At 39.5% G+C, this 27,200-nt stretch overlaps 1 protein-coding gene across 7 annotated transcripts in view; it reads right to left on the bottom strand.

The window, feature by feature from the left end:
* Positions 1–27,200, bottom strand: part of UNC79 (unc-79 subunit of NALCN channel complex) — a 106,729-nt gene that overhangs the window by 53,746 nt on the left and 25,783 nt on the right. For all 7 annotated transcript variants that reach the window (XR_015804218.1, XM_014884499.2, XM_014884503.2 and 4 more), the window contains exons 12-28: positions 26,238–26,467; positions 25,101–25,272; positions 21,917–22,147; positions 19,964–20,154; positions 19,005–19,128; positions 17,678–17,818; positions 16,173–16,394; positions 15,308–15,535; positions 13,766–13,907; positions 13,286–13,365; positions 13,055–13,203; positions 11,847–12,004; positions 11,335–11,516; positions 9,860–10,061; positions 8,103–8,282; positions 6,983–7,048; positions 2,883–3,169 (exon numbers count right to left, since the gene is read on the bottom strand). Coding sequence is in view for 6 of the 7 variants with exons in the window: in XM_014884499.2 (XP_014739985.2) it covers positions 2,883–3,169; positions 6,983–7,048; positions 8,103–8,282; positions 9,860–10,061; positions 11,335–11,516; positions 11,847–12,004; positions 13,055–13,203; positions 13,286–13,365; positions 13,766–13,907; positions 15,308–15,535; positions 16,173–16,394; positions 17,678–17,818; positions 19,005–19,128; positions 19,964–20,154; positions 21,917–22,147; positions 25,101–25,272; positions 26,238–26,467 (2,985 nt within the window). In the remaining variant the exon portion in view is untranslated. The remainder of the gene's footprint in view (positions 1–2,882; positions 3,170–6,982; positions 7,049–8,102; positions 8,283–9,859; positions 10,062–11,334; positions 11,517–11,846; positions 12,005–13,054; positions 13,204–13,285; positions 13,366–13,765; positions 13,908–15,307; positions 15,536–16,172; positions 16,395–17,677; positions 17,819–19,004; positions 19,129–19,963; positions 20,155–21,916; positions 22,148–25,100; positions 25,273–26,237; positions 26,468–27,200) is intronic.

Below are 27,200 nucleotides of genomic sequence, written 5' to 3'. Positions count from 1 at the left end.
AATGCTCATTAGTCCTAAGCAGTGGTGTTGCTGCAGACAGGTTGCTGTGATTACTGTTAGTCACATGCCTTGCCTCCATCATGACTTTTGAAGAGCAACGTGCTGCTTAGGGCCAGTGCTTTAAATCCTAGGAGTGATTCAAAAGTGCAGTGAAGCCATATATTCCCACTACCCTGGCACAACTGTGTTTTCACTTGAAACTGCAATGCTATTTTTCAAAATCTTCTTATCAGTCTTCCAACATGAGCCATTTTTAAAATCACACATGCTGAAATCAAGGCTCCACAAAGCCCTTGTGTCTGATGCTGCCCTACATTGGTTGACACCTGGGAAGGTGTAAGAGCAGGCCAGGGCAGCTCCAGCACAACCCCCATGATCTAACATGCCCTTCTAGTTTCAGTGGACTTACTGAATTTTATCAACAGCTCTCTAGATCCAAACAGTCTATAATTTTCTTTTGTTTTTATTAGAACAGGCAGATGAGACTAATTTACAAACACTAAACTTGTGGTCTCAAGTTCTCTCCTGAACAAACTGACTAGAAGTTTTACCCTGTAAAATTCTCCAGATTGATGTGCAGCTGTCTCAAATACTTGTGTTACATGTGTACAGCTAAACAGATGAATCCCATGTCTATCCATGTAGGGTGAGCCAGTGGAATATATGATTTATAATCACCAAATTTGGTCCTACTCTGAAATGCTGTGTTCCCTCGGGGAGTGATAGTTACACAGCATGGTTAGGAAAAGCTCATCCATACAAAGCAGGCACAGCACATCCTGTAACACAAATATCCTCCTGGCACTGAGCACAGGCAATTTTCAAGCTGAAACAGGAAAATAAGGAATAGAGGAATGGAGGAATTAAAGAATGGAGAAATGAAGCAACAAAGGAGTAAAGGAATAGAAGAACAGAGGAAGGAATGAAGGAATCACGGAATGAAGGAATAAAGGAGCGAAAGAATAAAGGAATGAAAGAATAAAGGAATGAAAGAATAAAGGAATGAAGGAATAAAGGAATGAAGGAATAAAGGAATGAAGGAATAAAGGAATGAAGGAATGAAATAATGAAGGCCGCGGGAGAGGCGGCGCGGAGTCCGCGCTGTCCACGAGCGCCACCGCGCGGGCAAACCGCGCCACTGCAGAGAAACCCGGGATTTCGGGAGCCCCAGACACTCGGAGTTTACGGAGAAAAATACTGAGACACTGGATTTTTTAAAAATGTTTTTTAATTGAACTGTCCACTCGAACCAAGCTTGGAATCAAAATCAGCGAACCTGCAAGCCAACCTAATCCCAACCTTTGTCGAGCTGCCGGGGTAAAGCAAGCGTTTATGGCTTGGGAAAGAAGAATAACTGAAATAGATCTCATAAGAGCTCCGTACTAATTTTTCACTCTGTAAACATCTTTGGATTGCAAATGGCATTTCATAGATCTTCGGACTGAAAATCCAAACACAAAGCAGCCCTACAGCTAAGAAAAGAATTCTCCCAAAGTACAAATTAAAACTGATTACTGCTACACAGAGAAAAACCTTGGCCCACTGAAGCTCTCAAACGCCTTTGACATCAAAGGAACCAGGATTCAATTAAAAAGCTTCCAAACACAAGTGGTGAACTTGGCACACAAGACATTTTAAAGGTGGAAGAGAATGGCAGGGGCTGATATTTACAGTTGCAGTAAGGAGTACTTCTGAAAATCAGGCCAATTATCATCACTGAAATTTGGGCTTCCCAACTTGGAAAACACAAATATGGAAGATGCTGCCCTGTGACCTGAACTGCCACTTCCAGACTCTCAATACAAGAGCAACAGATCTGAATCTCGTTTTACACTCTTTAATTTAAAACTGCACAAATGAAAGATTATTAACACAGAGCCATAGTGCTCTGGGACAATGGAACCCAATGCATTTGCAGCTACCCAGTTTGTATTAACACCATCTATTTTGCCACCTGAAATACGGATACCTGACATCTCCCCAGCTGTGAACGTTTATCCAACTATCAACACCACATTTAACTTTGAAAAATCACTGATTCCAATGCGTGAACCAGAAAATCTTGGTAAGAATTGCAGATCTAGAAGAGAAAAGGATAGCTCTGAGCAATGTTTGAAGGTTACAGTGGACATCTGAAATTACAGCCCTCTTCTTCCCCTAAGGTAATCCTTTATGAGAGACTGTGATAAGGAAAAAGCATTGAAGTGATGATGATGCTCCACTGCATATAGCAATACTCTGCAAGTGTGAAACATTTTTCAGCCCAGTATCACCCACTACTCCATCAGTGGGAATTAATTGAGCCTTAGAAGAGCCTTGTGAGGTAGAAAATTATGGTTCTTCTTACAAGATGGAGAAAGAAAGCACAAGGCAAGGACGTACTTGGTCATTTATCATAGCAATAGAGGCAAAAGTTCATGATGGCAATAGCACTCTCTATGGAAAGGAGAACAGAAAGTCCTGGTGCAATGTAAGGAAGAAAAATGAGCTTCTTGAAAAGTGAAGAATGTTGAAGAGCTCACAAACCATTCACACAGGGAAACAAAACAAGAACACATAGATCCCAAGTCTTCCTGAAGAAGAAAGGAGGAAATACTCATGAGGAAAGTAAGGCATTCAAAGGCTAGTGAAAGAAGGCAGAGGTTAGAAGCAGTCTCTAATTTTTCATACAGTGGTAGGATTTGCATGCCTCCATACACACAAAAATATAATCTCTTTGCCAGTGATGCAGCAACTTTAGACTACCAGTGGAAAGACATTCTTTCACAAGCTGAAAAGGTGTTGAAGTTTTAAGTAGGATTACCTCATTCAGCCATTATTTCATTATTTCAACAACAAGCAATAATAAATAGCAGCAAAAACTAGTAAGTGCCTTCACCTACTTGTGCAATTCCAGCAATAAAGGCATTAAAGCAGGTGGAAACACGCATTTTCTGAGGTGCAATCATGAAGCATCCTTCCTGCTGATCATAGCCAAGCAGGACGTACAGATGGCGCTTGACTGTGTTGAAGGCTTTGGCACTGCTGATATCCGACTCTGCACTGCTCTCGTCCTTTGCCATGAACTTCATGAGCACTGTAATGAGCTGGTGGACAGTCTGGTGGTCAATCCCTGCATCCTCTGGCAGCAGGTCTTTTATTGTATTGTCATTCTCTGGGGAAGGTTGTCCTATGGGCACAAGAGACATTGGTATCAGACACTGGAGAACACTGTGTCAACTCTGTAAATCCAAAAAACAGGGTACAGAACACACCAGATATTTTTTCCAGAGTTCACTGCTCCATTTGTGCCCAAATACACACAGTGAAATTTCAGGAGAGGCATGCATTTCTGAGGACGTTGCTCCTCTGTTGCCTCAGGTCCAGCTGCAAAGAAACACCTACTGTGTACATTCCACTCCATTTCTCAGCTTTCTCATATTTAGTGGAGCACCCTATTTCCCATCCCAGTGCATTTCTGCCAAATTGAACATTATTATTCTTCCACATCCATCAAATCCCACTGCCACCAAAATTTCATCTGGTATGGTTATCAGTCTTTCCTCAGTAAACATTAACAGACATCAGTCTTTGCCAGTGGAAAATGTACAAAATGGCAAGGATAGGAAAAATGAAAAATTTACCAAATAATGACTAAACAAAGAATGAAGACTTCCCCTATTAGCACGAATCTGTATTTCTCTTAAATAACTTGTATTACTACAAATAACTTGTAAATAAATTATGTTATTTTAATATTCTAATTGACCCATATTCTCAATGTGATACACTATTCTGACTAAAGACTCCATTGCTGGTAAAACTGTATCTGTCTTAGGTTTTTCACAAGAAAAACTCCAATGTCTTTTATTTTTAAAAATAATTTTAAAGTATGTTGCATTTGTATTGGTGGGTGAACAAAGGTTTGTTTGGCTGTTTTGCAAAGCATGGGAGATGGCTGTCATTTCTATGACAGGTGAAAATTAAAAGTATGCAGGGGGCAGGAATTTTCAGATCTATTTCTATTAAGAATAACTTTATTTTACTTATTTGGGTTAGAAGAAATAATGAACTTTATGTTATACAATATTTTTTGTTCCAGACAGTTTTTACTGGGATTTTTTACTTAAAAACCCTCCTTCAAAATGGAAATTCTCTACCCAAGCTTTTGCTGGACCAAGATTTGCAGATACTAAAAGAAAACAATGAATTCTGAAATAATTAGAATCAGAAATAAAGCAAAAACCACTTTCAGAAGCACTTCAAAAATGTACACAGGAAGTAATCTCAGCTTCATGGACAAACTGAGAAATAATCTTATATTCTTATATAATATTACACCCAGGTTAAAATTTTCTGTGGAATTATATCATAAAGACACCATTTTCATAAGGATTATATTTGACTGTATTATTCAGCCCTATTTATTTTTATCTCTATAACATGTTGTGAGATTTTTAATAAAATAAAGACAGAGATAAGATTAAGTGAATGAAAATAACATTGAGCTCTAAATACTGGTTCTCCAAGTAGAATTCAAAGAGTAATTAATCTGAAAAGATTAAACCATTTTATTTTCACTTGCTGAACAATATAATTCAGAAGCTCAGTGATAAAATGTTCAATTTTTAAAGTGGTTTACAACTCTAGCACTAGCTAATAGATACTTCCCAGGACTTTTCCCGACATTTTATTTTTCCAGAAATATTACTACACTTTCTGATGCATTAAAGATCTCATTTCTCATACTTTACCCTCAAGGAAAACTGTACAGCAGGATAGAGTGAACAGAGCTTCACCCTGATTTGTTTGTCACAGCTCTACTAAGGACCAAGTCTATGGAGTGTCAGTCACTTCATTTTTTATTTCTGATGTAGGAACATGCAAAAAAACAGCAATGGAGAACTACTTGTTTAAAACTACAAAAAATGTACAATCCGGTGTAATCAATAGATTTTCAGAGTCTGGAAAACTTCTGCTGTCTGGAATGAATCTTAGGTTATATCAAGCCTGAACTAAACATTCATTTCCTCAACACAAGATACAGGGTATCCTGTTACCACATGAACCTATTTAAATCCAAGCTAGGAATGCAAAACCAACACAGCTTTGTCTTTACAGTGGCTAAGGTCACTTTTATCCCTTAAAATTAATGTGCATTTGTATGTGCCTGTACAAGGTATATAGATACACACACAAATCCTCCCCAAAACTCATCAAAACCTTCTCACATCACCAAACACACAGCCAGGTAATACACAGCCTCCACACCTGAATTCAATCTAGCCTTACCTCCAAAGATTCACCTCTTGATTCATGTGCCCCTTATACCAGGCCCCTTTACCTTCAAATTACTCTAAGGTATATCACAATGTCACATAAAGCATCAGATCAGATTCACATCCATTCTTCATCATCCCAGCTGTGATCCCTACCAATGAAACTCTCTCACTGACTGTCCAGTGCAGAGGACACAGGAACAAATACATGATCCTGGTATTTAATCCATACAGAATTGCACACGGAACTCAGCTTGCATTTGGACTGTGCAAGGATGCCTGTTTTAGATCCAGAAAGAACAGATGAGCATGAAAGCTGGTTCATTCAAGGGCTATGTATAAAATAAATGTTCTTCTCCAACAGATGTACATCCTCCTTTTAGGAGTCAGTCCGAATCAGATATGCTCAGTACTGCCAACGCAGAGCTAAAAACTGAAACAAACCTCAAAAAAAATTTTTTACAAACATTTAAGCTTTTAGGAAGAAATAATAAATATTGGGCAGGAGAAAAGGGACAGTAATTAGCCTTCTGGTTCCCAAATCATCTGTCATATTCTGAATCGTATTATCAGAATTTTCTTGAGATCAGTAGTTACTATCTACATAAAACATTTCATATACACATTATTAGTGGAAACTTTGTTTTAACCTTAGGTGATGAACTACCTAAGCCTGGAAAGTAAAGTGTAGAAATACCAAGATACATCTAAATAAAACCACAATGGCTAACAATGCCTACTGTGAGACTGACACTTCTTATGCAACAAATTCCTTTAAGCCCAGTATTTAGCAGGTGATTGGTGCCATTAAATGAAGAAAAATCATCCACTGATATACCTGCATCATTATATTGTTTGTTCCCTCTATGAGCCTGTGACAACTCACACATATATTCTGTAAGGAATTGGTTTATTTCCATCTCTCACTGGGCTAGCACGGCAGGGCTATATCCTGCCAATTCAGAAACTCCTGTTTCATTTCACAGCTTAGTCAGCTCCCACAGTGACAAGGTATCTTCCTTTCAGCTGATCATCGAGTAAGTTGATATATTTTGATTAGGATTTTGCATCTGTTGGAAGTATTCCAAGTCTTGAAGACATGAAAAGATCTGAATCTGTCATCTTTTCACTTCCAAATCATCAGTCTACACAGCACTCAGAGCAGTAACTGTCAGTAGCCACAATTATTGAGAGATTACTTGGATCCTGCTGTGCTACCAATTCTACAGGAGCCTGACAGAAGGGTGACATCTTCAGAAAATGCCAGTAAGTACAAAATTAAGACACTTGAGATATCTATAAGCATGCAGAAGAGACAAGTGTAATATACAGTACTAACAGGCAAAAGCATTCTGTCTGCTGTCTTTAAAACCTGAAGGACTCAGGGATCAGACTCAAAACAGGTGGCCCATGGGGCCAGTCTAGCAAATATTTATTTGTGGACAATCAAACACAGGAGGGTGAGGCACTGCTGGCATAGCTGACTGACTCTGAATAACCTCCTCCCAACTGCAAAGTCTTATTTACAACTGCAGGCAGCTTTCAGTACAGATTGAGAGCAAAGCTTCAATTTACACTTTTTGGAACCATGCTGAGATGTGATTCACTCTGCCATTTAGACAACTTCCATCTTGTATAAGTTTATCTCATGATTCAGCAAGAAAGTCAGAGTTAGAGCCTTCTTTTCCTGTTCCATCAAAACACACCTCCTTTGTCACACCCACCTGGTGTTTGCTCTGGTGTTCCTCCAAGTGCTGGTGCAGACTGCTCATGTCTGGTCAAGCTCACAGCTTTAAAAAAAACAAGAGCAACTCTGTTTAACAAGGCAGCACTGACATCTTACACTTAGCATATATTCAGTGCTAGCACATTTATGTTCATTTACTCATGCACTGTTGTCAGGCAGTGAGTGTAAATGCTTGGAATGTGTGTCACTTGTGTGCCCTACAGATTCTGTGCACCATGTTCTGTAACTTTAATTTTCTCTGTCATTTAATTTTGCTGTTACAAGAGTCAGCACACAGGAGTCCTTGTGCACCACCAGTAATTGGTCATGAAGGATTACCTAAGAATCCCAAAATATTCAGAGGGATTGTGTTGGAAAGAATATATATTGCAGTGTTGGAAAGAAAATTACCTTTTAAGTTAATAGCTCGCCAGCACCCAGATTCAAAAGTTTTATCCATTCCTATTATATGGGTAAGAGCAATGTGAGAGGTCCAGTTTGAATATAAAGACCAATCTGTGTTTGCATTCTCTAAATGAGAACAGCCAAGCTTTCTTTCTGCTTGGAAAGGTATCTGCATGGCACTCTACATAATCCTATGGTTTTCCAGCACCTAGGTCCTCCTGTAGAAGCCAGAAGGAAGGATGTGTTGCATGGACATTGCTTCCTTAACAACAGAAATCTGAATATATTAAAAAACTCATTTGAGACATTAACAGCTGTTTTTAAGACATCTAGCATATGCTGTATGCACTGATTAATAAATATAATTAATAAATATATTAATAAACTAGGATTTTTTCCTGTAAAATCTGTATCTATTTAAGACAAAACTACTGCATATTAGCCACAAATAAAATTAAGATCTAGAAAAGACAAACTAGCCTTGGAGTATTTTATTCTGGCATTTTACACAGACACATCTAGACACAATGTCTACGTTCTTTGTCAAACTCACTAGCTTGTCATTATCTGAGTAATGCCCAAAGCACTCAGAAACCTAAATTTGCCATCCTAATTGGATAAATATTGACACCTCCGGTGTGCACCCATCAAGGGGATATGATCCTAGGGGAGAAGATGCAGGTGTGTGGCAGGAACTGGAGTGGATACTCAACGGATTTTGGAGGTTAAGGTTTCGGGAAGGGAGAGCGCTCTCTTGGACTCGGCGGGGCCCTTGACGCTGTCGCGCAGGGAGCGCACGCTCTTCTGGCGGTTCCGTGCGAAACGAGCCCTCTTGATCTTCCACATTGCCGCATCACTGAGGTTGGCCACGTTTGTCCGGACAGCAGTGATAGCTTCGCAAATGCAATGGACCAAGTTAGGATTCATTCCACAGCTCGGGGAGGCCCTACTGCTGCCAAGTGCCAAATGCAACTGGGCCCCGGGTCCCACTCAAGCCGAGAAAGTTTCAGATGGGATCACGGGGTCCACCTGCAAGGTACTCATTTGCATGCTCTCATTCTGAAAACCTTAAAACCCCAAAAGGCATAACTCTGTTAAAAAATTATGCTGTTACTTAGTCAAAAAAAGATTCTTGAAACCAAAAACTGAATTTCAGGTTAAGAGAATATGAGGTGCCCCCCTATTTAAAAGGGCACAAATCTCACAAGTATGGATCACATTTAATGTGCTGATAACCTAACCATGGCCTCTAGTTTTGCCTTACTAACCTCCTGTTCTGCATGCACCTACAATCCTGATTTTGAACTCAACCTGTGAGTATTGATTATGGAGTTACAGTGGTGTTAGCAGCAGCATAACTACGTATCTTAATGGGATCACCAACACTTTTCCATACTCATACCTATAGTGCACTGGAACCCTTTGAGTTTAATCATCTGAGTGACTGAAGTCAGTGAGCCCATCCTTTGCATCACCAATCTCTTTGAAATGGCAAAGAGAAAGGTTAAAAAGAAATCTGAACATTATCTTCTGCTTATTTTAAATAACTCCAAAATATTCCTATTTAAAGATATCACCCTACATTTGCACCCAGAGGCGTTAGAAACCAGTGCCAAGACTCCCTCCTCAGGCCACAGCAGTGTTCCCAGCATTGGGTCAAGCTACTCACATATGGAGAAGAAAATATCTTTGCAATTCCACCCCCTCCTGGGGAGCAGCCACAGCACCTAGACTTTTTTAGGCACTGGACTCTATGCAAAAGTAGAAGGAAGCACTAGGCTGCTGAGGGAACATGCCCTGTTCAAACAGCTGTTCCCATCTTCTCCACGAAAATCAGATGGAAATAGATCTGGCACCTGGGTTAGGAAGTTTTCAATTATTCAGCATTCTAAAAAATTATGCATGAATAAATTTTTAGTACCTCTCTAGTGAAAGGAAGGAGATTTGGTTTCTCATCAAGAAACCAAGTATGAACAGGACAAACATTTAATAACATTTGTCACTGCAAAAATAGTTAACTGAGCACTGGCTGTAGGAGTCCACATATCTTTCATGCTGTGCCCCATACACTGAGGCTTTTTTGAGGGTCAAACAACTCCTAGGGCTGACTTTGTGCAGACCACCACAGGACGGACTTGGGCACGATCTGTTACTTGGAGAACAGCAAACGTGACAGCATTAGAACTTCTACAGTAGAACAAGTGGGTTAATATGGGTTGCAGGTGATCATAGAACCAGACCACAATTCAGCCAAGGCTGGCAATCACATCCCAGTGAGAGCAAAGCCCTATCCAAAGGTGCAACAGAATACAGCCTAATCTGTATTCAGGAAGTAAAAAATGCTTTATATAATTTCGGCCTGAAAGATTACTTAATTTCAAGAATTTATACATGTGAGACCTGCAACTCTCTCAGACTCTTCTTCCAGAAGCTGATAAAAAGTGATCAGATTTATTTGAATTCCGCTTACTTGTTGGGAAAGGAAATTCTTTGTTGCAGTCCAGATGAAGCTGTGCCTCCAAAGATAGGGTCTCAAAGCGATTCACAAAGAACTCCCAGCTCAAAGCTGGGATATCTGCTTTTAGAAAATGAAGTAGCAAAAGCTTACTAAGAATTGTGGGCCTATCCTTGACAACTGTATCAAACTGGAAATCAAGGCAGAGGCAGAGACCCTATAGAAGGAAACAAAGAAAACAACACATAACTCAGATTGAGATTTTTTAAGGATTTTTTAAAGCAAAGGGAGGCCAAAGCTCATAACTTCTGTCAGTTAGTGCAGGATCAAGGTTTAGCTCCTTTTTTCTACCAATCCTTTTAATCAGAACTACTGCTACTGGTATCAGAGGGAAAGTAAGGTAAGGAGATAAATAAGCATCATATTTTTAATGTAGAATTTTCTATGATTTTGAGTAATACAAATGTACAGGCAAAGTTCTATCCTACTGTATATTTGGTATACAGTATCAGAGTACTTTGCTCACAGTCCCCATCTGAGAAAAAATGTTACATTTAGGTAAACTGAATCAAGCCCTTAATTACAAAAAGAATGCATCACCAAGGCTAAACAGGAGAAGAAAGATTACATTGAGAAGTGTATTGGAGTCACTTTGCCTCAAAATTTTTCTGTACATTATTAGCACAAGAATTTTGTCTGTAGTGTCAAGATTTAAGCCTGAGAAGAAAGCCCACATATTGAATATGAAAGTGCAGTATACTGGTCTCACTGAACCCAAGCTCACTAACAGTGTCACTGAACTCAAGTTCTCTGGAAACTATTTTGAACAGGTACCAAATGGAATTAAACTAGCAAATATTAACAGCTTTTTGTAGGCAGTAACCCTGAACTCTTCAAAATACATATTCATTCTATTTTCCAGAGAACTAGAACTGAATTGGTCTATGAGATTTAATTTTTTTTATCATGCTTTTCTTGTTTATGTATCTGTTTAGATGTAATCATGTGAATTCTGACTGACAGGATCTCTCACATTCATAAAATTACATGCCTAAGTAAATCTTAAAGATTAAGACCATGTTTGTTTTTGCTCAAAAGTATTTTCTCACTGTGAGCTCAGCAGGGTCTCATAAGACTTAGAAATTCATTTTTTTAACTGAAAAATACAAAATTATTTTCAAATAATCAAAAAACATTTTTATTTTTCTACAACTGCAGTTCAAACACAATAGTAATCCACTGCAGTCATTAAAGTATTTATGGTTGGACCTGAACTTAAAAATTATTTTTCCATCGTAAACGGTTCTATGATTCTAAGTTGGGGGTAGGGCAGTACCATTTCCCTTGGCTATTCTGTGCATATGTCAAGCACCAAGACCAATAATGCTTGCATAGAGATATTAACATTGACTGTGATGTTGTACATCAGAACCCCAAGTGAAAAGCCAGTTTCCTGTTGGAATGTACTTTTTCCCACGTAGTGCACCCACCTGCAAAGCTGGCCTCTTTATGGTGTCAAGTAAAAGCCCAGCTCTTGTAGCCACTGCTGGGTTGACATCTTCCACAGCAGTCAGGAAACAGCAGAATGCATGAGCCAAAGAGTACTTCAGTAGGTGGTTTTTTGTCACAGAGTGAATATCCAAAAATCTGCACAACACAGCCACTTTCTCAACTGTAGCAGCGAGACAAGAGGCAAATTCATTTAGGCAATGATTTATGTACTGATTAATACACATTTCCTAGAAATATGCACAGCTGAGAAAGTAACAATGAAAAATATCTAGAAAGAGTTGTAATTTTGATTTTTATTATCCAAAATGTCTCATCTTCTCTATTTTACTGCACACTGTTGTGCCATAGTTTAGCACCAAACTACCTCCAAAACTCTCCAAAGCAGCAAAAAGATTAGCATCCATTATATGTCTCCTCAGTTAGTGCAGAGAAAGCTCTACTTTTTCAGAGACGAAACAAAGAGAAAATAGAGTATATTTCTCAGGCCTACCTGCTTCAAATCTCATCTTCCAGTCTTTACTGTTGAAATTGCTGTTTATGATTGTCCAGAAAATGTCAGCTCCATGAGGAAGCGAAAGTGCGTGAAGAAGAAGTGGGACTGCCAGGGAAGAAAGCTGAGAGAACTCAGACTTCACAACTCCCCATAAACTAGCAAGACAAAAGAGAGCAAGCCTGCTTATAAAGACACTCCCTTGATAGATTTCTTCTAAATGTAAAGAACTTCCCATGAAAATCTTTATGAGCCATGCTAAGTATTTATGTGAATAATACTGAGTAGATTGCAGTAAAAACAGAGTAGGAAAACAGAGCTACTTGCAAATCTTCAACTACAGCATTTTTTCTTGTAAATCGAGGTTCAACTATTCCTCACTTTGAAATATTCCATTTTGAAAGAGGTTTCCTAATTCAAGACAACTGCCATGGAACACAATCTATGCTAGAATTAGGAGTTTCAGCATGACCAGCTACACCACATACGCCACATGAACTGTCTTGGCACCACAAATCATGTGCATCCATCAACAACTAAGAAGCTGGATATTCACAATTTGCTGGTATTTAGATTCAGGACAGATTCTCCAGGCTGCTAAAACCCTAAGTCTTGGGAACTGCTCAGTGAAATTGATACAGACCAGCTGTTAGGTACTGAACAAACATTATTATAGAAGATATGCTTATGTTTATGCTGATGTTTACTCAGCTAGTTTTCTGCAAAAGTCCCTCTCTCCAAAGAGAATCTTAAAATGCACAGATTTCAATTCAACTCACTCTGACTCTAGGTGAACAAACTTCCTGTCCCTCATAAAAATAAGGTGAAATACTATTGTTCTCTCAGCTTTAATGCTAAGGCCCAATAAACTGTGTACCTGCCTCTGCAACATCCTTTATTTTATTTTGTAGAGTCCAAGAAGATACATCAGCCTCAGGTAATGGTATTATTGAATATGAGACTCTGACTCATTGCAAAAGAGGTGGTTCACAATGGAGTAGACATGATGGACAGTGCAGGGTTACCTTGATTTCATTTACATTTTAATTAGCCTGTGCACTTCTATACAGGTATCTTAATCTTTCCACACTTCTCTACCACTCTTGTTAATTTTTCACAGTAAACTTGCAAATTCTTTGTCACTAACAACAAATGTATACCTGAAGAACCAACAAAGTAGGAAGACAAAACATGCCATAAAAACCCACCTTGCAATCAACATGTGATCCTGAATATAGGCAAGAAATTGTGGATGGTCTTTTCTTGCTATATACAGGCATTCCCCATGAAGACACAGGATCTTCAGACAATTCAGCATGTTAAAAAGAATGTCTGGTTCTTCAAACCTTGACATTTCCTGTGTGAACAGATGTTTCTCTCAACACAATGACACTATTTCACTAACAATACAAACTAAACTAACAAGTAATCAATGTTACCTGCAATATAGTGTATATGAGCTTCAAGGTAACTGGAAGTTGCTGATAACAGAACTTTCTTTCTGTGTCATTCTTTATTGCTGTTAAAAATGTAAGTTACAGACAATATTAAAATTCTTTCATCTATGAATTCAAAATTAAACTAAAGAATGTTAAGGTGATGAGAGATAAATTATTTCTAGGCACATTAACCCTGCAGTCAGAAAAGTTAGCACAGCATGGAATGTGGTATCTAATGTTTTTGCTCTTTATATGTTCAAAATGCCAAGACTTCTTTCAACATTTCTGGGAGACAGTCACACTTGCTATCAACTTATTTACAGCCTATTCAATTAATATATTGAAAGAATTAAATGTACGATAAAAAAATTGACTGTGCACTGTTGGACTTGAAAGACTGCTTCAGAAACTTGCATTGTATATGAGTATAAGCATTTCTTTTAAAGCCTCACTGCAATAACCTTTTCAGCCTCTACCTACCAGCATTTTCTGCAGTCTCTGTGTGATTTCCTGGGTTTTCTCCGTGCTTTGGTGCTGATTTGTCTTCCTCTTCTCCTTCAGTTCCTATAATAAACTCAGGTCTAGTATACAGAAGACTATCCTCCAGGTTATCTGTGGGCTCCTTTAAGAATACAATAAGTTAAATTCATTTCTTGATGTTGCCTACATACATGAGGCCATATCCTGCTGTCTAAGCTACATTTGGTGGGACAAACTGAGCTCAAATGAGACAGATTTGGTTTAGTTCCACGTACATTTGTGCACTCAAATCACTTGCAAATCTAATATTTTGCATCAGCAAATGCATACTGACAAAAAGAGTGTGTTTCAGACATTGACTTAACAGAAATTGTATATCCATATTGGAGCTGAGGTGGATCCAATCAAAGGCCAGTACTTCACCAAGTACTTCACCAATCCTTGCCTGAAAGGAGTAACAGACAGGAGCAGAGTGTTTCCTGCACTACTGTGGAGTTACAGGCTTAGGGGCAGGACCTACCTCGACCATTTTTACATTGAAAAATGAAAACTCCAGGATGGAGTTACTTTTGCCTGTGGCAAGGAGCTCAGGATTAAAGGTTCCCATTGTGACATTTATGTTGTAAATTTCAGGGTGAATTCTGGAAGTCCCAGCACCCAAAAGACTGCACTACTTGTTCATTCTCAGTGGCTATAAGAATCAGTACTGCAGTAGCATGAGGATTTTTCTAGCACAGTTATTGAATACCATGTGCAAAATATCTCCTTCTAACATACGCATCAAATGAAATTCTGAAAATCTGACACATAAAAAGGCATCACTATTCCCTCCATGGAAGAAAAAAAGCTAAGAAAAGTCTGCTACTGACACACCACAGCAAATTAGATCAGAATAAACTGAATGATGCCCTCTTCTCAACTACCAGATGGAACAGTTATATGTAATAGACATCCATCTTAAAATAAATTCATCAGACCACCACCACAGAAAATGCTCCAATTCTTCTGCAAAGCTACAGAGAACTTTAATGATGACTAGTGACTGGAGAGTACGTATCTGGGTCTGATACAGTTGGATACTCAACCTGAAGTAAATTCAGTTTTCCCACAGTGCTCAGCATTTCAAACAGTCAAGCTCCAACTAAGGCTTGCTCACTTGACAACTGATTCACATAAAATCATTAATCATTTCGAAGTATCCACTCTTTAACAAAAGTATCCACTTTTAACAAAAGGTAAGTACTAACACTTCACATTTTATTTGAGACACAGTGGGATTGGAATGATGCATTTCCAAAGTGAAACAGCACTTCAGTGTTCATGAGGGAAGACTTCATGGCAGATGAATATTGCCATCTTCCCTGGGTTCTTTGAATCAATTAAAACTTAGGAATTTTTACAGTTCAATGGCATTTTGATTTAACCTTCCAAATCCTTCACGCCAAAAGTCAGTGCAGCTTTGCTCTCTTGAGCACAGTGGAATGAGAATAGTGAAGGAGTTCCAGCACACCAAGAGTACAAACCCTTTCCTGCTCTACCTACCACAAGCCTGATTTCTTCCTTTGGAGCCAGCTGTTCCAGCAGCTCAAAACCCAGCTGGTAGCACAGAATGCTGGACTGGCACAGACCACATTCAACTGCTTTTTCATCTTTCTGACAGGTGTGAGAACCACCCCAGGGTGCCTGAAACACATTGTTTATGATGGATATTATATCTTTTGAGATGCTGTTCTCTAGGCCCATAGTGACACCATCATCCTGGAGTTCCATCTGAAAGAAAGTGAAAAGAGTAAGGATTTATTATTCATTTAAAAGGCAGAGTACAAACTGTTTGCCCCTTCTCAAATTTCTGGCAGTTTTGTATTACAGTACTGGGGAGAATCCGGGATAAACTGTAACTCAGAATTTTAAATTGCCACTGGTATTGAGGCCCAAGCTCAAACAGCTAGAGTAAATAGACAATTTCAAGCACAGAATCTATTAATTTTACCTGGAGACTGTCATGCAAAACACTTGTCCTTGGATTCACAATATAGAAACCTAGCTATTCAAAAATTACATATGTAACCTAAGCTTACCGATAAAACTCTGCCTGTAGTCTGTAAAAATAAAAAAAGCTCCAAGGAAAAGTTCCTTTCGCTAGAGTCAGGTCAGTATCTAACCTGAATGTGGAGGTATCTAACGTCTTTGGACATGAATCTAAAACTTATATAAAGACAGATGACAGCTGTACTGGGATTTAAATGCCTTACACTTCATGCCAGGCCCTTAGCAGAAAGAGAATCAATACAGGATCAAAAGAATCAATGCCAGACCCTTGGCAGAAAGGGAATCAATACAGGAGAGCCAAAAGTGACTACAGAACATCAGTTTTCCTTCCATATGGATGTTTTCCTTCTGCAAGTACCTGCTTCAGGATTAGATCAAACATCAGGATGAAGCAATTAAGATTCATTTCCTCATCTTCACACTCAAAATCAATTGTTTTTCCACTAGGATGTCCAAAATTCTTGAAAGGGCTGTGAAAAGGACTACGAATTGGACTCCGAAATGGGCTCTGGAAGGGGCTTGGGAAAGGACTCAGCATGTTGTGCTGAACCCTGCGCCCAGGGTCAGAAGCAACGCTTACCTGAAAACATAAAAACATCAACATGTCCAAATGACTGTTAGACATTTAGGCAATCTCGTTCTATATGAAAACACCAAAAATAGCAAGAGCTCTCACAGCCTTGCCACTCCCTTCTGTAGCTTTTGTGCAAAATATTCACATATCCCTTAATGTCACTGAACAACAAGATACGATGGAAGTACAGGAACCATATTCTGCCCAGATAATACATTCTCTTACACTATATAGCTTATCCATTATGTTATTCCTACTAAGTAGAATTTCAACATCAAAAACCAAACAGAAAATTGGTGCAGGCAGTAAATCAGCCATCAGGTCACAGTGATCTGCCCCATAATCCATGGACACTGACTTTAACAGCAGGAGGCTAATAAAGGAGCCTACTAAAGAGAACTTTGTTTTCTAGGGCTGTACCAAGGATGCAGGAAGCTGGAAATGAACTAGACACAATGGCAGTAAGTTGTCTGCACTGATTTATGCCCACACCACAGCAGGCCATTCAAACACCCTGAAAACTTCAAGGCATTGCAGGGAGATACACACTTAGATGACACACGAGGTTGATTTTCACACCAACTATGGTCTGAAAGACTAGACAGTAAGCTTGAATATTTCTTCTGCTTTGTTTAGAAGTGATCATGGGCTAGGTGCAGCAGAAGATGAGCAGAACACACATAAGGAATCATCAACTGCTTAGATGCTGCAGTTCCTTAAATCTAAAGAATCAGGTCTTTCAAGCAACCTTGTTCCTGGTGTCCTTGAAGCACTTCATCCAAGCTTCTGGGAAGTTAAGTCACATCAGACCAAGCAGTGTAGTGCCTACGTACTTGTACGTATTTTCTTCCAGACCATAAGCCTTTGACAGACTACTTTAGCTCAAATTCTGCATCTCTTGTGTTTGGGATAAAAAAATGCAGGGAACAGAAATAAATTCTGCTCTCTCACCCTTTCAAAACATACCTAGGCTCACCAAATTCATACCACAATACAAAAGGTCATTCTGGATTGTTGTCTGTAACAATTTGTTCCTAATGGTTCTTAATAGAAGGTGCAACGAATAAAAAAGGTTGGAAAAGATACCAAGTTCCTACCTGTATTATCTTTACACTTCTATATGATAGAGAGATATTAACTGAAGTCATGCCAATTCTCTTTAATTTTCAAAATGTATAGTGTTTAGAATCAAATTCTGCCATATTGAAAGATTTTTTAAAATTCTTCTTGAGGACTCTATTAGGAAGACTGTTATAAGCAAAAGAGTAAGCAGGATAAATAACAGTTACCCTCCGAGCTGCAAGATTTCCTGCCAGTTCACTGACTCTTGATTTTCTTTGATTTGCTAATTCTTTTACAGAATTAACTCCATCAGAAAACATGCTGATTAGTAACTGAAGAGGAACAACAATGTCTAGTTCAGACAACACCTGAGGAAAGACAATAAATAAAAAAAAATGAGTTTCAAGTTAGATCACAAACACCAGCTACTTTATATGCATTTTTGTAACATGATCCTCCATTCAGCAAGTTCTGTACACTTAATTTTGGGATTCAATGAGGTGAGATGCAAGCTTAGATTTCTGTTAGAATACAGCAAAATAAAAAAGGCACTTTCAAAATATTTGTTCGCAGCCACTTGGTGCACCTTGAGATCAGTTTTATGCACAAACACACAGGTATGTAAACAAAAATATTCCTGTAAAGCAGAATTATTAGCAATACTTGAATAAATAACTTTTTATTTATTATTCCTTATTTTTATTCCAAGAATCTGGTCAGAATGGTAGCCTACAGGTGTCAATATAGTGACAGAACTGTTAATTGCACATCACTTGGAGAATATTCACAATCTATTATGCCACCAACACTCAGATAAATATAAGCTCATTTGTACTTGTTGTTAAGTGGTATTAATTCAAGAAAAATCTAAAAAAAATCATGCTTTACTTGAAAACTCTGTATACCTGAAAATTGAAATTACAGTCAAGTAAATTGGTCTTTGAAGAGGCTTAATTAAAATAACCCTCAGCAGGAGAGAAGCAATAATGAAAAGTACAGGAATTATTCTGAGGTGCTGTGGAAAATTTTATATCCTTTTTGAATTCATTGCCCTCAGCTGACATGATTATCCCTGTAGCTCTTAATATGAACACTGGGTGAATGCCAGTTTTGTGGACAAATATAGCAGAAAAAGGGCCAGAGCAGCAGAAAGCTTGGTGGGTACAGAGCTAGTCTATTCAAGCTCTCCATATGCAGAAACAACTACAGCTGTTTCAGGAGTCTGGAGTTAATTTTGGAATCGACTGAGCAATTTCTGTGGAGACTAAAAAGTAATGCTGTAAAAAAGTCAACCAACTGAATGGCCCTAAAGATTCAACTGACAAAGTTTAAAGAAATTCCCAGACTCCCATTTTTAAAGAATCACAAAACCAAGATTACCGAGTGCAACCACAGACTGATCCCCACCTTGTCAACTAGGTTATTGCTGTGTACCAGCCATCCTTATACTGGAGCTATGCAAAGGGCAGAAGGGGTGCAGCAACTTTAGAAAAGCAGGTTCTTTTTCAAAACTATCAGCTGTTTCAGCATGATTTGTCAAGCGAGGACACTTACATGGAGCCAGAGCAACGCCTGCTCTTGCACAGAAGATGGATACCCTGTGAATCGACAGCTAATAAAGCCAAACATCTCCTCCAAGGAGAAGGGCAGAGGACAAAGCTCAGTGTCAAACATTTTGCTGAAAAAGAGAACAAAAATGTAGCATCACTGAGTTAGCATGGCATACACTGTGTGAGATAGAACAGGAAACTGGTAGAAAGCTAATCTTGCAGCCTCACTCTCCACTGGAGCTGAGCTAGGCTGCTGATATCACCTGTCCTGACTATACAAGATCATCTCTGAATTTGGTGATGCACCAAAGAATTGACATCACATATGTCCAGTTTCATTTGATAGCAATATCTTTTCCAACATCCAATGCAAAATTTGGAAAATTGCTCATCTCACTAGTCCATTATTCCACGTTTGCACTAAAAAAAGTTTACAGTAATACCTACAAATATGAACTTACAGTCAGTTTCAGAGCCCTGTCATCAGTTAAAAGGCAATGTGAAGTTTTACTGTTGAAGTCATACACCCGACATAGAATTAAAACTCCACTTCCATTCTTATTCTGGTGTCTCCTTTGCTCAATAGGGGAAGATATTAGCTAAATAAATACATCAATGCCAGCTCTACTAATCCCCACCATTTCTCATCAACTGGACAGGAGGAGAAAGATGGTCCTTCCAACATGCTGCAGGAAGCACACTAAAAATGTGCCTTGCTCACACCAAAGAAGCACCCATGTAGTTGGCTCTTGATACAAGGATATGGGGAGCAATAAAAAGAAAACTTTCCCAAAGCTTAAATCCTTTAATGTAAACATAAGACATAAAAACAAATCCAAAGCATTTACTCACTACTGTCTATTGCACACATAGGCCTTTTTATTAGTTGTCACCATCTTGCAATGCTAAAACTCTCAACAAGCATATGCAAAACCAGAACGATTCCAACAGATGCCTACATACCTCAGCACTTCCCGAAACTCTTTCAGTTGGTTGTCAGGCACTTCTGTCCTGATAGCTTCCAGCCACTCTGGCATGATACACTCCCACACCGACTGGTTTATCACATTGTAGGGAATCAAGCAAAGGATTCGATTCAGCCCTTCTTTTAACTGGGTTACAGCACTGCATGATTTGTCCCAGTATCCACCAACCTGTAGGTATTTCCAAGAATTATACTGATGAACAACATTTCTAGTCCCTGTAACTTGCTCAGTATCACAAATTTGCTCAGTGTGTTGCAGCCAGGAAATATTTGGAGGTGATCATTAATACCTTCAAGGCAGAATTTAGTGAATACTAAATGCAGCCATGGAGCTGCACTGTTTTTTCCTCTTTCATTTGACTGACAATATACAAAAGCATTGTCCAAGACTTAAATTAAGTTTTGTCACTTCCAGGCCATGATTCAGTGTATTATTATTTACAGTTCTCAAAAAGGCATAGATTTATTTGGTCAAATTTGCACCATCAATTTTTTGCTCTGGGCTACTTGTTACAGTGCTGGGGCTTTATTTTGAAAAACTTGGTCTGTACAAGGTGTTCCTTCATAGGTGTTTGTTCAGGGTTTTTTGAAGAAAGGTTCTAAGCGATGGAAGCAAAAAAATATGCTTCTAAGTACAAAAGTAATTGGCGTGCAGAGATTAATTATTCTAACTGACCTCAGCTCACATCTTCTGTTCCTGATAATGGCTCTAGAGATGCCTGCTGTTTTGGCAGCAATTACTGATAATCTCAGCCAGCAAACTATTTTTCTTTCATTCATCACAGCTAATTTCATGGCTATTTGTCTTCATGTTCTAGTGAAGCCTTGCAAATCTGGCAAGTTTTTGGTCTAGTCTTAAGTATTGCAGTAGGGGGTAACAAAACTCAAAAGAGGGGTTGGATCCAAAAAAAAACCTGTAAGAGATTACAGCATGAGGTTCAGTCCTTCCTTTTCCCCTCAACCTCAAAGCCATAGTCTCTTTTGCTCAGTTTCCAACATTTGAAGCATCCATCCACCTCTCAAATTGCCTCAGCTGACCTCCAATCCTCCCACAGCCAGGTGTACCTTACAGCAATGGTTCAGAGTAAAACACACATCTGTGCTGGTCTGCACATGTACAGCAAATCCCATACATTATGTCATGGAAAACCCACAGATGTACAGTTCGTGTCTGATGATGTAATACATCACATGGAGTCTTTATGGCCCTTCCAAGTCTAGCCACTTAATTTTAATAAACAAGCCCAACATGTCTTCTGGACATTTTACACGAGAGGCTCAGAAAAAGAAAGTCTTACAGAAGCATGACTAAGTGGTGAGTTCTGCTTCATAACTAATGGACAGAAAGAATGATCTTCCTAGAAGAGGTTGCACCAATGGTTGCACTTAGGCACTTTGGATAACCTTCCAGGTAAATCTCTCCATCAGCAACAAGGCAAACCATGTCAGACTGGGATCTCAACTGTGTCACTCAAATTAGGTTGCTGAAGTCAGCATCAGTATTCCCAGAGCTCCCTTCAGTTACAACTGTGTGATTTCATAAACCTTAATTCACAAGTGCAGAGATGAAGTATGCAAAGAGCAAAGAAACTAAAGGACAGGCTTCTATCTGGGAGTAGACAATGATATATTTTAGCAAAGACAAGTTTGGGTACTTCAGCAGTATAATGAAAATGTACAGCTATCAAAAATTTAGGTATCTTTCAATAGCTAAAATATTCTTCCAACCTGTCTTCACATTAGAGTGTAAATAATGCCTTTTTTCTAACATAGTAAAACTAAAAATGCTACGAAGAGGAAAAGTTCTCAAATTCCACTGCTCCCTCTACCACTGAGATTTGTCTTGTCAGAGCTGGGAAAGAAAAGGTGATTTCACTTAAGACCTTAATCTCTGTAGCAAATAAGGGAGCCTTCAGATAAACTGTTCTTACCCTGGCAAACTCCATTGGCTTAGGAAGGAGGCACATAACCATGACATCAAACCGGACATCACAAACAGTCTTCAGCCACTTAGTAACAAACTGGGGCTTCAGCTTTTCAACCAGGCTACCGACTTCATCATCCATCATGTAAGCTGTAGAGTGGAACCACTGGAACACCATGCTAACCAGCCTTGCTAAGCTCTCTGTGGGTGTATTCTCACTGGGAGTGCAAAGGCTCACCTGGAAGAGAGAAACACAAACCAAATTTCATTTCTAGAATTAAAGGTGGGAAATTTTTGTCTACTATATTTTGCATATTCTCAGAGTTATGAGGATGCAGATTACATAGGATAAAAATGAGCTGATCAGTTTTAAGTAGAGCTTGATACAGGACAATTGACAAAACATTTCATAACCAGAAAATAACATTAAAAGGGAAAAAAACCTAGGCACTGAATTCTTTTGTTTACTTTCAACACTGAAAAAAATCACTAAAGAGTGCTTTGACAAACTTTTTGGTTTGAACTTTAAAATTACTTTTAATTTCAGAAGGTACTGTAATACCTAGTATAACGTATGATATACATAGACACACATGAATAAAATGTACCAGATAGAGACAAGTCAAATCAGTAACTTCAAAATTTCTGAAAGAAAATGCCTACCTAATGTAATAAGTTATCCTTACTTTGCAAAAAGATTCCAATATTGAATTTTTGTCCTCATTTGGGGCATGAATATGAGTTCTAAGTCTTCAGAAATTCCCACACAGTGATTAACATTCTTCTCCCCTTCTCAGAACTCTCTATAATGATACCTGGACTGTAAAGCTGTCACAAATCTGAGACCAAGTTTCTACCCCAGTTCACAGATCAGCACACTGCTAAGCTCTTAATTACCTGATGTTTGAGCTCTTGGTATCCTCTGGGGACAGAAAACAAAGTTTCAAGTCAGGTTGCTGCACTGAATGCAAAGAATGGATGACAGGAGAATTTAGAAGCTCCTTTAACCACCTATCAGCTATTCATTGTGAAAGCTGCACTCTCAGCATGTGGCAACCTGAAACTGGTGGCCACTGCCTTGCAGCAAGTGAACAATGGAGAAATGCTCCTGTCATATGTGGAAAAGAAATGACAGCTCTCCTTCCCAGAGAAACCAGAACCCATTTAACAAATGTTTTCCCTCCATGATTTTTCTTGAGAAGAGGTAGCTGTCAATCCTCTTGCCAATTCAAAATACAGTCTTCTAGTTCATTGCAGGTTGAAGTTCAGGTGTTTGCTTCCTTGTGCTTGGCTCAGTTGAGCATCAACTCACAGGCAGTATCAGGCAGCAGCCTTTTTAGTAGGAACTCTTGACCCCTATTCAGGTTCTGCATAAAAGAGCCATTTTATGAAGGAAAACAGCAACCCAAGATTTCTCACAACCTGTGTGGTCATCTCTGCCAATACAGAGAGATCAAGAGATTTTGCAAGAACAGAATGGAGACAGTGAGTTCTTCTTCCCTACTGCAGAAAGGTACACTCAGAATGTCAGAGATGAGGCCTGTACAGTGAACCATAACCTCTTCTACTCACACTTCAATTCTACTTCTGAAAATAACACTTCAATTTTACTTCTGAAAATATGGGTCTTCAGTCTTCATAAAACATTATTTCATACAGAATAGATGCACAATAAAAAAAACTTAAAATAACAAATGTCTTTAATTCTAAAACAACATTAAACAACAAAACCCACAAGACGTCAGCAGAATATAAAGTTTATTCATGTAGTCCCTTGAAACTGCAGAGCAGCATTTTTGGCACTATGGTATTGCACACCTGTTGGGAAGGATGAGAATTTAACAGAGGATTTTTGTATATATACAGAAGGTTCTGTGGGAATGACAGCAAGTTTTGATATAGAAGAAAAGAATTGCTGAGCCAGTCTTACAAGGCAAAGAGCAAGTGAGTTGGAAGGGGCTTTTATGGCTTAGAGCAAAGGATAAATCCACCTCAAACAAAAGATGCTTTTACCAAACAAAAGGATTTTCACAGGCAAACAAGAAAGTCAGTGTTGCAAGTAAAGATCTCAGAAATTTCCACTGCAGAACAAGTCCCAAAGTTTAACATGTAACTACTAACTCAAATGATTGGCTAGACACTAACATAATATGGTAATTTTAGCAGTTTTGATAGGTTATATGTAAATGTAAAAGGTATTGTGTATGATGTTGATTGGTTGTTATGTAATAAGATGCACAGCAGAGAAAGAGATATAATGCATTCAGGACACACAGCTTGCCTACAGCCAGCAGCTATAGGCTCACCCACGACCCTCAACTGCTGTAACTTGTCTATGCAATAAACAGCATTTTAAGAGCTGGCTTAAAGCCTCCATCTCTTCATCAGGCTCTTACACACACCTACCACCCTGCCATCCAGAGATCCTATCTCTGTTTAGATAATGGATGAGGGGTCCTGCTATTTGCCCACCTTTCACTGGGTGACCGAAGAGAGAGCCTGAGAGGAAACGTGGATTGGAAAGAGCCTGAGAAAGAATTCTCTTTAAGGAGAACTGCAGAATGCAGTTTCTGAGGATCTATCAGGCTGCAGCCTGGCCTGCTCGTGAACTAGCCAGCAGCAGTCCTGCTGTTTTGGAATAATCTCTGGTAGCTACTGTGGGGGTAGAACCAGCAGGGCTTCATTCTGTCAACCCACACCAGGTGAATGGAGTACATTGACTGACACAAGTTGATCAAGCTGACTGCAGGAAGGAATAGCATCCCACTAAGAATCCTCCAGCCTATTCAGAGATAAGAGAGAAATGTCTGCTTCCAGAAAGTGATGTTGAAAGTCTGAAGGTGAAAAATAGATTTTTATAGGATTGCCTTTTAAAGTTAAAATAATAGCACTCACCAGAGGGCACTTATGAACAGAAGCTGATGGCAAATAGAAAGTCAATTAAAAAACGGACAGTGAATAATTCTCTTATACACTATGTAGCAGACAGAGACAATCAGCAGCTCCACCCAAACTAGTTATGAAATCTCCAAGAGTCTGACAGCTTCATAGGACAAATTTTTGCTTACAAATCAGAATAAGACTCCAACTAAAGCCAATAAATGAGAATGAAAAATAAAAAGAGGTAAAACAGACTTCAGAAAGTAAAGGAGAGGCAACCAAGAAAAGAAAATAAACCAAGAATTTCTTACCAAGAACCATATTCCAAACTGGCTCAGGAGCCGCTGGTCATGCTTGTCATCATCTTTATTATCAAAGTCTGTGTTGTCCAGGGAGTGATGGGAAGAGGAGAGGCCCATCTGCCTCCTTCGGTTGAGCTCATGCTCCCTCTGCTCTGCATGAAACTCTGCTTCTTTCAGCAAGCTGTAAAACAAGATTGTGGTCAGTGAATGCACCTTTCTAGCAGTGGATACAGGTATCGAATCTAGAGTAGCTAGATGTTAAGCCATATGACATCATCACTGTGTGGCTGCACAATCTGAGACAGCAGAAGCTTTCCCAGGGATAACCTGGAGGCAGAGACTTTCCCAGGAACAAACAATACACACTTACTACTGTTTACAGAGTGTGTACTGTGAGAATTTTGCTGTTTACAGTAAAAATATCTGTGCAAGAAGTGTTGCCCGCTCTAACCAATGAGCTGTATTCCATTCTTAGTTTAGCAACCTAATGGTTATAAGAAAGTAGTGTTACAATAAAGTGGTCCTTTTCCTCTATCTGAAGAAGAGACATGTCACTGTGTCTCCTTTCACTGTTCCAACAGGTAATCTGATAGCAAACAGCAGCAAACACTGTCTTGAAACAAAATAAAACCAAATCCTAGGATTCCAGGTTGACTTCCTCATCAGGACAACACTCACACCTGAGCCATTCTCTGCTAGAGCATCAGAAATTCAGTGTCTGCTCTCGGATTATCCCGGTGAAACTACAATCCACCTGCACAAAGCAATATTTACACGAGAGCCTGATCCTGCTGAACACACAGATGGCTCACAAGCCGTGCTTTACCTGATCACAGCTCCCACGGTGCACACGAGCCGTGTTTTACCTGATCACAGTCCCCACGGTGCACACGATCTGTGCTTTACCTGATCACAGTCCCCACGGTGCACACGAGCCGTGCTTTACCTGATCACAGTCCCCACGGTGCACACGATCTGTGTTTTACCTGATCACAGCTCCCACGGTGCACACGAGCCGTGTTTTACCTGATCACGGCCTCCACGGTGCACACGAGCCGTGCTTTACCTGATCACGGCCTCCACGGTGCACACGAGCCGTGTTTTACCTGATCACGGCCTCCACGGTGCACACGAGCCGTGCTTTACCTGATCACGGCCTCCACGGTGCACACGAGCTCCTCGGCGCCGCACTCGCGGGTGTTGATGGGCGGGGGCGAGGTCTGGTACAGGTGAGTCTCTGCGGCCGCGCCCACCTCGCTGCTGTGGTGGTTCGAGTGGCACCTCTTGCAGTAGCGCACTGGCCTGTTGCCGTGGCGGCCACAGCAGCCCGCCGAGAAGCAGGTGACCACAGCTCTTCTGACATGGGAGCTGCAGTTCTGGAAAATAATAAAGGGTTTATTAGGCCACAGGTATCGGGAAATGGAAGCGACAGCACGGATGAGAGTCAGCACTAGGGAGCCGGCTCAAGTGTTGGCAATTTCCAAAATCACTGTGTAAGCACAACTATGTGCAACCTCCTGATGCCAGACATCACTGACCTTCCAGAAAGATAAGCTCAGAACTAAATGCTGAGCTTGGACTTAAATGTCACAGTTGCTCCTCTTCCGAAACACCAAACTGACATTTAAGTCATCAACTTCAACTTCCTGACTTGGAGCAACCTCTAAATTTTACAGTAGTTCTCTTAACAACTGCTTACACTTCAGAAGGTCTTTTTAAGCCATAGGCAGCAACAGGTAGATCCTTAGGAGAGCAAAAAAATGGAGCCACCACACCACAGTTTATGCTGTGTAAGGATCTGCCTTAAACTGTACAGAAACTGTACAGGCCTTTGAAATAAGCACCTGAAATTTCTGCCACGTAGTAATCCAGCCCAAAAGAAAAACCTGCTTTATTACATAAGAACTAGAATATGTTATACACTGTATTCCTCACTATTAAAGTCTTATTAAAACACATTAGCTGGTATGTACTGCAAGCAGATTCTTTTTGTCAGCAATCTTTACAGACCCAAGCACTGAAGATTTTCAGTCCATGTATTTTTAAAAATACACATTTTACAGTATGATTTTTGCCCAATTTAGGATTAATCCAAGAATTCAAAGAGAT

This window comes from Sturnus vulgaris, chromosome 6 (genome assembly GCF_052056855.1).
Source record: "Sturnus vulgaris isolate bStuVul1 chromosome 6, bStuVul1.hap1, whole genome shotgun sequence".
NCBI lineage: Eukaryota > Metazoa > Chordata > Aves > Passeriformes > Sturnidae > Sturnus > Sturnus vulgaris.
Note: the sequence above shows the minus strand (reverse complement) of the source record. Positions and strands in the feature narration are given on the sequence as shown.